The 12,282-nt window shown below is 42.3% G+C and overlaps 1 protein-coding gene across 1 annotated transcript; it reads right to left on the bottom strand.

Moving 5' to 3' along the window:
- Positions 1 to 656: 656 nt before the first annotated feature.
- Positions 657 to 11,979, bottom strand: LOC104624462 (growth arrest-specific protein 7-like; the record flags this gene model as incomplete). The annotated part of the gene is made up of 4 exons (XM_010291832.1): positions 657 to 735; positions 3,986 to 4,060; positions 9,640 to 9,755; positions 11,890 to 11,979. Coding segments are annotated over 4 exons (360 nt in total), but the record flags the coding sequence as incomplete, so codon positions are not given.
- Between the last annotated feature and the right edge of the window lie 303 nt (positions 11,980 to 12,282).

The following is a 12,282-nucleotide window of genomic DNA, read 5'->3' as shown; positions in this document are numbered from 1 at the left end:
CTCACAATCAGTGCAAAGCTATAATTTTCCTCCAGAACATGGCTGTTGTGCTGAGATATCTGCCACTGTATTGAACTTGATCATCCACAGAGGTTAACATAATGTTAACAGGACACAAGAGTCTGTCACATGTGGTGGAAAAAAACAGATAAATACCATAATTTGTATAAGGAATCTTCTTGGGCAGCACTTGACAGAAGATCCAAAAATCACATGAAGTTAAGTTCCCAGTGCACTTTCCAGAAAGGCTAACAATACAAAGAAGTCAGACTCTTAGGTTTTTTCCTTCCAGACAGATACAGTAGATTCTTGTTGAGAAACCAAATATTATTTTTTATTTCTTCATTTACAGAAGTAATCTGTACAAGCTCTAGGTTAGAGCCCTAGGTGAATAACATCTAGAATTAAGTTTCCGTTTTTTTTTTTTTTAATGAAAAATTAAGGCTAGATGTGCTTTAACTTACTCATCAGGAAGATTAAATAAACTGTGATTTTGGCAGGAAGAATGGACAGAGTTTCAGTAAATTTGTTCACCAACTTATTAATTCTTCTAAATTTGTACCATACGCATGTGTATTTTCCCCACTAACAAGCACTGAAGGGAGACCCACTTCAACTACAGAGCAAAGATCTTTGCAAAACGAAGAACTATTTACCTTAGAAGAAAATTTGAGATGAACCTCTGCTTCGTCAGCTAGACTCTTCTTTAGTTGAGCCCAAGCCTCTCCTAGTGTGCTGAAAGAACACAGAGCAACAATGATCAGTGCCCTTGCTTCTGCATATCCTCCTAGCAAGATTTGCCAGGTAGCGTCAGACTGATAAGGCACAATGCTTTGTACCCTATCATGGTCAGCAAAATCATGGAAAAGTGATAGCAGAAATCTGAGATGATAACCAATCTCTGTGATCAAGGCAGAATTATATTTGCATTGTATGTAGCAGAACTTTGAGAACAGTAATCTCCAATTACAGAGATGCTAGTCTTCATAAGCAAGATACTTCAGTTTCTTACCCTTACCATAACAAAGTTTTTCTTTTCTAATCCTTAAAATACATCTTCGCCAGTGCAGTTTTCACATCGCCTCTTCTACTTTGTACCCTACCTTTGGTGAACAGATTATTCTACTTCTCCTTGGAGAAGACTTTCAGTATTTGAAAATTACCAGGTCTTTTCTCCACCTTCTTTTTCCTTCAGACAAATTATTTTCCAGATGACGGCCATTTAGGTACGCTCCTCTAGACCCTCTCCAACAGCCTAGATTCCTCTTAATGTGTCATAATCAAAACTACACCATCTTCCAGCCGAAGTCTTCCAGTTGCTAAACTGGTAACAGACTATTTCATACCAGACACTCCTTCTTCTGCATATCTCAGTATGATTGCATTTTTAGACAACAGTGTGAAGTTGTTGATGAATAAGCTTGTCTATAACCAGATCCTTCTCCCACAAACTGTTACTTAACTGTATCTTTCACATCCTGTGAAACTGTAAAACCTGGTACTTTGCCCTCATTGAAATGCATCTTAATTTTTTTCAGTTCACTTCTCTAGTTTAAAAAAATAATTCTAAATTGCAATCTTTTCTTCAAATTGTACACACCATCCCTCCTAGCTCTGTCTCATCTCTGATTACCGTAAATGCATTATTTATTCTATCATAATTCATTAACAAAAACATTGGAAAAAATCTAGACTTGGGACAAACCTCATGGGATCTCACTCCATAGCTACTTTCTGCTCTTTTTGTAAGTAGCGGCTATGATCTTTTACCTAGTTTTGTACCTTAGGCTTTATTTAGGCCACATTTCTCTTGCCTGCCTACAAGAATCTCCCATTGCAAAAAGCTATACTAAATTAAGAGCTATGATACTGACTTCCTCCGTTATTCCATCACTGAAGGAATTTAGGTTGCTTTGACATTGTTCTGTATGCATCCACAATAATTGCTCATCACCTTAGTTTTCCACTGAGTGCTTTCAGAAAGCTTGATGGTTTATTCTACCACTTTGCACAGGTTACATAAAGCTGACTGATCTATAATTTCCTGGCTCCTTCTCTCTCACCCCCACCCCTTTTAGAAGAGTCATATTCGTCCCTTCCTGGTAGCCTGAAAAATTGCCTGTTGTATGTAATTTCAAAATAATCGTCTGTAATCTCCAACGCTGCTCCAATGAGTTGAGTCCTTAAGTATGGTGTTCATCACAGCTAAACAACCTGAGATTGTTTCACCTACATAAGTGCTCCCAACTCTTCTCCTTCCCTTGTCCCACCCTGAGGTCCCCTCCCAGTGTCCAGTCCTCACGGGTACTAACTATTTTATCTGATCTATTTAAGTAAAGAAGGCATTTCAGCCTGATAAGCATCTTCTGCATCTCTTATCTAACCACAGTGACTTAAATGACCAGGGACTGTATCACCTTCTGTGTATGTGCAGCAGCACTGTACTCACAGAAACTTTGGACAGAACTATCCTGATAACACAGATTGGTCCCATCTTGTCACCCTCATGTCCCACTCACATACGTGATGGTGGGTCTTCTTACCACCAGAGGAGGGCAGAGGACTCTGGAGGGACAGCCCACACTTTGCGTCAATTCCATAGACCGCTGGACAGCAAAGCTGGAAAATGCTCTGTGGAGTATATGAAACCAGCAGTGGTACCTGGTGTGTTCACAGAGCAGTTCATCAGGTCCCCTGACTCACACCATCTCAGAATTGAGAGGAAGACCCTGGTGAACGTTTACTTTGAGTGTGCTAGGCTGCAGTCCCACTTCTGGCTCCTGCAAATCCTCCTGTTGGATTGCAAATCCTCCTCACGCACTTCTTAAAATGGACTTTTCCCCAGGATTCGCCAGGATCTTCTCACTAGCCTTTTCCTGGTCCTAGCCAATTTGGCCACCACAGCACCTTCCATTCCCATTTTGCCACCTCTTCAGGCAGAGCACCACTGGGCAGTGTTCTTAGCTCCCTGCACTCTGCTCCGTGTACCCTTTCAGTTCCCTACTTCAATATTCCTTATGCTTTGGTGCTCATTCCCTCTCTTTTCATCTACTCTCCCCTAGTTTCCTTCCCCTTCTTTTTTTCAGGCATTCCTTGCTTCTCCTATTGGGGCAGGAGAAAATGGGAGAATGATGTGGAAGAAAGCAGTTTTAGCTTTGCTAGGAGCAAGTTAATACCGAGCCCTAAAGAGGAAAGAGGAACAGAAACCATCACCAATGTAGGTGCGCAGAGAACTAACAGCCTGGTTAGCCTGTTGCAATCTCTGTCCTTGTCTACTGGAAGCTGAGCAAACACCTCGTGGAGCTTCACTGCCAATAGAAACACATTGTGTCAGAGCTAGGGTGAGGACAGTCATTTCCAGGCTTGGCTTTCAGTGCTAAAGGGTTTGTGTTGGAACAGAGAGCGCTAACAATTTCTAATCCTTCAGGAGTGGTGTCTTTTCATTATTACTAAAGAATTACAATCTAGTCTGAAGTGCATTGCCTAATACCTTCCAAATAGCTTCCAAAGTGTGAACGTGCTGTAAATAAGGGACAACCTGCTGCTTTTCTTGGAGGGCCAGACCCAAGATGAGAAGAGACTTCTTCCTCCCTCTGTCTGTGCTGCTCTAATTCTACCGGACTGACCTTATGGATCTACAATTAACAGTATATAACAGTATATATTCCATATATTCTTCCATATCGAAGTAATTTAGTACTTATACATACTAATCCCTAAAGGAACTAGTGCTGGCTAGAACAAGGATAGCATAAACACCTTATTGGAAATGCAAGGTTTTATATAGATATTCCTAAAAATTTACCATGAACATCTTAAAAATATTCCAAAGCAGTTCTTCCTCAACATACCCAGGATGTCAAGTTAAATAAACCTCAACTCAATGGGAGAGCTCAGGAAAAATACATGTACCTGTGTGGGAGGAATGCCTTTAACATAAAGTTAAAATTCTTGTCTTCTGCAAAAGTAACAGAGACAGACTTACCCTTCTTCCTGAGCAGCCAAGGAATTCTGAGACAGTTTGGACAGGTTCTTAGCATATTCCTCCTCAATCTTTATCCTACACTCACACACACATAGAGAGAAAATAAAAAGACACCAGTAAGTAAGCTTTAAGGCAGAAACCCACACACATAATTTAAAGAAATTCTCTGCATTTTAATAGATCTTGCCACAGGAATGTTCCTTTCAGTCTCCAGGGCTTGGCAGCACCAGTTTCAGGATCCATCTTTCCCCTCCATATGCTAAAAATGCAATTGCAAGTGCAGGGATATATGGAGGACAGCGTGTGTGACAAAATTAGAAGAAAAACCTACAGCTGTGGAGACCAAATAACAAGGACGAAGTGTTTCTACTGTGCAACATGGACTGTCTGCAAAACTGGGCTCACTTGAGAGGCACGTGTTTCAGTCTACTGATAAATGTGAGGTCGCACATCCTTAAGGCAAAGATGAAGGAATGCAGTGATACGTGAGAAATTCAAATTAGGTTTGGGATGCTGGACTGCACCTTTCCTAGGGACACTGAATGCTTCCTGCTCCCCGTTACAGGTGACAAAGCTGGTGAAGATGTGGCAGGGCCTTCTGTCACCCACACGTGGTGCTGCAGCCCCTGTCCTTCACTCATCCCACCCACTGCCCTGTCCTTCTCCCCTTCACTCAGCAGCACCACACCAGCAACAGGATCTGAGCTTGCCAGCGGTGGGGGTAAGGAAGAGGGAAGCTGTTGGCACACAACCACTATGGGGATGGCTGCAGGGAGAAGAACAAGCGTAGCTGTTAAGCAAGGGTACAAGGGTAAGTGCTGACTGTACAGCAGGGAGGGAAGGAACAGCTGCTGGTTCTGAGGTGACAAGCATCATGCCTGAAACCCACCTCTGTCTCCCCCAAGTTCTTCTCCTAGTGAAACATTTGCAAGGTACACATGATCCCAACTAGGGCAAACAACTGGCTTTTCACTGGTTTTCAAACCAGCTTGCTCAACAAGGCATCTCTGAGAGAGAGCTGAGTAGCATCCAGGTGGAGCAACTCCTGACTGCGTGCTAACTATGTACAAGCAGGGGAAAAACCTCATTGAAATCCATTTCCTTCCAGTGAGAAGACAGAAAGTGGGATATTTTTGGCACACCCATTTGCAGTAGCTAGTTGAGCAAGCAAAACTATTATTATGTGTGGTACATTCGAGACAAAAGGGGTTCCTTGAGCCAGCTAAGAGGAGTCTGATATTCTGGTCTGCTGAAAACATTATCTGTATGTCACTCTGTGGGATGCAGGTAGCTGAGGCCCAAGGCGATACTCAGGTCAGTATGGCACAGTACAACTACCGACCTCACCCAGCACGTAGGGGTCCTCTTCCTCCCCCTCTTGTGAGAAGGAAACCAGCCAGCTCCCCATGCCTGCTGAAGCAAGACAACAAATACAGCTGTCCAGCACCAAAGGCTACACTGTGGTTTGGACCTCACCATGGTCTTTACCCAGGCACATTTCATCTGACCTACTTTAAATACTTAGTTTAGGTTGAGACTAATCTTGTCTCAGAAGTGACAACTTCTATGGACTGGAGAGGGAGCATAGGTCAACTGTAATAAAGATACAAATGTCTAAAGGTAGCAGAGATAAAAACCTAACTGTCCAGCCCAAAGCCACGGCTTGCTGCATTTGCCTCAGTTATCAGGAGTTCTCAACCAAAGCTCTAATCTTGCTGGATTTTGGCTTAAGGATGCCTCCGAGTGATTTACTTGTGGATGCTAGGTGTGCAAAGGTGCTAGCTGGTCTGCTGACTGTTCTGAGCTGCCATACGAACAGACCCTCACAGAATCCGTGTCTCAGTCCTTCGTCTCGTGAACAGAGGAATAACCGTCTTCCGTCATAAAGGTTTGCTGTGAAAATAACGGATTTAAAACCCCATCAAGTTCTTCCTTGATATTGGTGTAGCTGGGGAAGTATTGAACGCAGCAAGACAAAAGGAAGCCTTATGATTTTCACAATCAAACATAAGGTACACTATGTCTGCTGCCATCAGTGCCTGTCCTAAGCATGGCACCCTACATTCAAAGCCACTGCCTTTGATGGAAGTGCTCCTCACTGGTCCCAGCTTTCACTCAGGCTCTGGGATTTCAGGTGTTACTTGTACTGCAGGTGGACTGCCTGGCAAGGAGGAATAACAAAAAATGTCATTAAAAACGTGAATTGGTTATTGCTGAAGAGCCCCAATTATAAGACATAAATTGTTCCACCCCAGCCTGGTGTCCTGTCACCATCTGTGGTGGCCAAAACACCTTGAACACCTCAAAAGAGGTGTTCAAGGTGTTCAAAAACAAAATGAAGATATACTTCAAAAAGGGGAAAAAAATATGTCTCCTGGCCAATATAGATACCCTGCAAACTCTGGATTGTGGTGACTGTGAAACACAAACACATCAGTACACAGGGACTCCTGAGCCTTGTGAGCCTACCTCCAGAAATCCACGTGGCTGTTTCGCAGTTACTACAGCTTCACATCAAAAAACCCCTCAGTTTCTTGTTTCCACTAAAGTGTTTGAAAACTTTCAGAATATCACTCCCTATGTAGTCACAAGCCTTACAGATTATAAGTGCATTTTAACCCATGCTGTCTTGACTTTATTAGTTCTAGTTGCTCTTTGGATGTTTATCCCTTGTTTTCTTATGCTTTTTTTTTTTTTAAATAAAATAATTCATGTGCCTGTACTCAAATAGTTTCAGTCATACCATGTTACAATGGATGAAGGAAAAACTAAAGAGCTACAAAGGGAGGCAAAGATGATCTGATGTGACTACCATGCAAGAAGAAACTAAATACATTAAGACAACATGGGGAACACAGACAAAAGGTGATAGAGGATATCTGACAGACTTCTACACAACTGCATGAAGACAGTGACTATGAGTCTTTTTACACTATTTCTCCAGATTAGAAGGTAACAGTGAAATTATCAGACAAGAGAAGCATAATTACTCTGCCTGTACTGCATAAATTGCAGTGTCTGCTATAAATTGCTGCAGTGGTCAAAAGTAAAAAGACTCGAAAGGATTAAACAAACAGTGGAAGATGTTTACAAGTTTCTGAAGAATATGTCAGACCTAAGGCAAACTCTGGCTCTGGAAATCCCCAAACTTCTGCTCATTAGAAGCTGGGAGGACAGCTTTTTTCCTCTTACGCACTCAGTATTGCCATGGTCAGGTAAAGTCAGGCTACACAGATCTTCATCAGACTTACTATAGACACTCTCCTACTTGTGTTTCTTTTCATGTAGCTAAACAATCTGCTATTTATTTCAAATTTTCTAAGCATAGCCCAACTCAATTAAAAAATGAGTGGCTAGAAGCCTAAGACACTGTTCTTTTGCTAATAAAAACACTACTTCTTATACTTGGAGGGACTGATGCTATGCAGGGCAGTCTGCAGATTTTCTTGGCTGTTTTGGAGTGCTTACTTGAGTGCAAATGATGGACCATATTTGCACTTTTGACTTAAAGTAATTCTTTCCTTCTTTCACACCCACATCCTTGATCGTTCAGTTCAGTCAATTTACTAATTATTTTCCTCTCTTTCTTGAGATCTGTCTTATTAAAATTCAAAGCATGTATTATAACCCTACCTTTGTCAACAAGAACTGAATGAACACATAATTGCTTGGTCTAAGATTGCTCTTTACAAGTAGCTCCTCTAAAAGCATCCACTTGGTAAACTAAATTTCAGTTAGTTGTTAGTTATTTGATGAAGAAATCTGGTTATCGTGTCTCATCCCAGCTTCCTATTTAAAGCTATTTTTGTTAACTGCCTGTACCTCATCTACAGAAGGCTGGTTGTACAGATGGAGAGAATTTTTCTGGACATGAAAACCCCTAGTTAAACATGGTCTTGTATTCCCTGAGCCACCTGATGGTTATCAAGACAGTCTTATCAGTACTTCTTCCCTCTTACCTGGGAACGTAAAGGTTCCCCTGATGGCCTGAGCTCTCATTTCCATGAGTAACCTCTCCAGCTCAACACTGTTGAATCATTTGCTCCAAACAGAAGAAAAATATATTCATCTTATTATAAATTCCATCTAGATTCTCTGCACACTCGATTCCAAACATTCTTTGTTTCCAGCACACGGTGAATCTTTTCTGTCTTTTCTTCTATAACATACCTACTTCTACTGAGGATATGAACATGCCTCTTCCCAGTGTCAGAGCTCTTCCGTCCTTGCGCTCTCTCATTTCACAACAACTTTCCCTCCCTCTTGAATGCAGCTTTCCTTTGTTTCTGCCAAATTTCATTATACATTACTTTCTTTGGAGCAGCTTTCCTCCTCTTTTCCCTGCCTACGGCTATCACAATTCTGCCTTCTCCTCACCTTCTAGCTGAGCAAGGCTATTTCTCAATTGTATTCTTTCTTTGCTAGCCGGTCCTTTCTTCTACCTGCATCCTTTGGTCACACTTTTTCAAGGATCAGAGCAGTAACTGTCTCTCAGACTGTCTTACATCAAAAGCATTAGGAACCACACACGGATGCTGGGAACTCCGCACCTCCTGTATCAGACCATCTTTATTGCCTGTGCTATACTTTGCATTTCTCCACTGCTGCCATATCCCTCACACTAAAAAAAAAGATGAGACGGAGAAAGAAAGCAAACCACAAATTAAAGGAAGTATCTGCAAGTTCTGCCCAATCAAATGCCCCCCAAATGCCAATATTTGTTGCCCCATTCATTGCTTCCACCACTATTCATTTACATCGGCACAGCCATGCTGTGTCTGCAACAGTGGAGCAGGAAGGCAATACCGACTAAGCAGCAAGCATGAACATAGAGCTAATAACAGAGGACAGAAGCTCCTTCAGCTGGTGCAGTAGCCTCCAGGAGAGAACATCCATCAGCGTTCTCTGCCTTCCTCTTGGGAGTAAGCACTGGTTGTTCCCTATGGGCTGTTTTCAAGTTTTGAGAGTCATCCTCAAGATGATTTACACTGGCTTAGACACATGACAAGTGATTTTAAGTAACAGTGATACTACTTATGTGTAATGATGTCACATCATCATGTACATGGTTGAACTGAGCATTTACCAATTGCTTGTTTTGGGGCTCAGTGCACTTCCCTTGTCAGCAGAGCAACAGACAATTAATAGCACCCTGGCATTTTCTGGTAGCAACATCTGCCTTTATGACTTAGGGTTCACTCTAAATATCTGTATGTGTAATTTAGCTCCATAACCAGCTTAAGTCCCAAGAGATGTCTTTTTACATCTTCCCCTGGGAAACTCTGCCTATGCTCCATGTCAAGAAATTGCTTCTCTAATTTTTCAGACAAAATATTTCCTTTCTAAATATGATCTCTACTGTTTTTCCCATGTCCATGTTTTTCCTTTAATCTGCAGCTTAAAGTCTACTTGGTTCCCTCTATCTAAATAGACAGCCTGTGTGCAATATGACTAAAACAGGCACAGCAGGAGAGATGAGTGAGAGCTGGGGAAAACTGGAGAGTGTGGATGGACATTAAAGAAATATTAAATGCTCTTTAAGAATTGGTAGCATATCTTTTACACAGTTTATGCTATGTCATTAATGCACTAAAGCAATATCCAGGAAAAAAACCTGCCATAAATAGTTAATTTGATAGCAAAGTGCTAATTACCTTTCTCGAACGAACTCTGCCATTTCTTTCTGCATTTGTTTCCCTTTAAGTTGCTTTTGAAGAAGAATTTCAAATCCTGACACTGTATTGTTCCCTTGTGAATCCTTCTTATCAGCCTGGAACGAAACAGGAAGTTTAATAAAAAGATATGGGGATCAAAACCACAGACACACAGTTCCCAGCAGCAGCTGCCCAAGCAATCCAAGCAACGGGCAGTGGTCGTGTCCGAAGAGCCCTCCTCTGATAACCGCCGATGGTCACAGCACCTCAGCCCCTCTCAGAGGAATAGTCCAACACTTTCTCTTTCCTTCTCCTCTTATTCATTTTTCTTATTAAAAAAAAAATAAATTTACAGTTATCTTTAGCTAGCATAAGCCTATTGCCTTCCCTTCTGCCCATGACCTTTCGTACCTGATAAGGTCCCTGGGCTGGCTCTGGCAAGCGTGAGCCGTGACGGCTCAGCCCTGCAAGGAGAAGGGATCCTGGAGCCAGCACAAGGCAGCTGCTGGGGGGGAGAAGGGAGGACACCGCTGCTCTTACCAGAGCTAGTGCAGCCCTAAATGACCTTTAATAGACTGTAAAGTTCAAGTTTGATTTGCACTCAGAAAAATACAGACAGTCTGCACGAATCTGCAGGGTTCAACAGATTACCAGCATACATCACTGTTTATTTCCTACACAGCCCTTTTCACCCTTTGCCACACTGACTTCAGGGTTGCTACAAGGACCAACATGGTCTTCTCTGGTGTCTCTTTTCTCTCTCTCTCCTCTCTCTACTTTCCCTTATTTTGGAATTTCATTTCCCACTCTCTTCCAACAAACAGGCCTGGACAACACTTCCCTAAGAACTACAGGTTTTGCTCCAATACTCTGGGTGCTGCACAGTTGCAGAGAGAAAAATGCCACATTAATCAAAGCAAGAGACTTGTAGGATGCCATGCCAGGCACCAGGCAGATGAGCACTACCAGCCTGAGACAACAGAAGGAATGGAGTTGATCGAAGAGGGAGGCGAGTCATGGGCAGACCATGGATTACAAGGCTGAACAAGAGGAAAGTCCTGGGAGCAGAGCTATGGGAGGATAAAAGTTTGCAGAAGAAAGGCAGATTTAAGTGGAGTTTCACTGAGAGCGAGACGTGACCAAGCCCAAGGAGCCAAGCAGTGGCTGAGCCTCAATGGAAAGAACCAAGCAGGGCAATGACTTCTGTAAAACACATGCAAAAAATAAGCCTATACACCATTTCCAGCGTATTGCTTGTTGGGATCAGAAGACTGGAAGAAACTGAAGAAACCTCAGTGGTTTGGTAACATGACCACTTGCAAGTATGTCAGTGTATTTTAGCAAGTTACTGACATTAGTCCTCACACCAATGCTGAGCATGCACATGGGGAAGTGCTGCTGTGCCTCCAACAACTGCATTTTTTTGTACATGAAACTCTTTTTTAATAAATGGAAATGCTTTGATAACTGGTAACACATGTGAAATTCATAAAATCTTCATTGTTGAGGTAATATTCCCCCCACCCCCGAAAAAACAGTTTTCCAGTGGAATATTTTTTCTATCAGCTCCACACTTGAAAGACTACTGTATCATTTTAGTCTGATTCAGAATCTTGAAAGCAAAGCGAAGCACAAGAGGGCACACACAGAAACGCAGCCACTGGAGACTTCCTGTGCTGAAGGCTACATTAGAACTACTCCATTTAAGAGTAAGGCCTGTCTTTCACAAACCTCATCCTTTAAAAAAGTCATTTATCATCTCTCCTCCAGAATATCAGAGTATCACAATTTAACACAAAGTTTGTGTTATATTAAATCTGCTTGTTTTAAATGCGATACCCCCAGCTTCCTTGTGCATCCCCAGCTCTCATGCTCTGGGAAACACTGAAATAATATTCCATTAGCCATCTCACTATCCCACCTCCTGCTGCACAGCCCTTTTGGCTGAGGTATTTTGAGACGTGTAGTTTGTCCTACACCCTACCCATTTCCTGACTAAAACCATCTCCTGATAGCTGACCTTGCCTTTCTGGACACTCTTCTGATAATTGCCCACATCTGAGACCAGTTAGACTGTTTCCACCTGATCTTCACTGGCATACTCAGTCTCCCTGGTGCTGCCCTAATGCACTGCATTTCAGCCCAAATTTTCAGCTACATTACCTTGTACCACAAATCAAGCTGTTTGCTCCACTTTTTCAGAAGCTCAGGAAGCACTGCAATATGGCATGTGGCTGGCTGCCTACTTACCCAGAAATAGTCACAGTAGCTCCACTCCGAAGGTTTCAGCAACTGCTGCTCTGGCATTATGTCAGGGTGGGGGAAAGTCACGCAGTTTATCTGTAAAAAAAAAAAAGCAAAAGAGAGAAGGTAATGAAATTCAGCTGTTGATGAGAAATATGCAAATGAAATAGGCTTCCAATCAGAAAATTCACAGCGAATGCATGTCAGTGAAGAAAAATTGGTTGTTGCATGGAAACAGCAGCTAAGTATTCCCAGAAGCTCCTCTGAGCAAGTAGGAGTGTCAGCTCAGAGGAAAATACACATTTCCCATAAGGAAAAGCCATACAGGGAGTTTTCCTACATACCTAACAAAATGTGGTAAAAATCCTGATGGAAACACCCTGAGCATGCCCTGAACAC

This window comes from Phaethon lepturus, unplaced genomic scaffold (genome assembly GCF_000687285.1).
Source record: "Phaethon lepturus isolate BGI_N335 unplaced genomic scaffold, ASM68728v1 scaffold23577, whole genome shotgun sequence".
NCBI classification, from domain to species: Eukaryota; Metazoa; Chordata; class Aves; order Phaethontiformes; family Phaethontidae; genus Phaethon; species Phaethon lepturus.
Note: the sequence above shows the minus strand (reverse complement) of the source record. Positions and strands in the feature narration are given on the sequence as shown.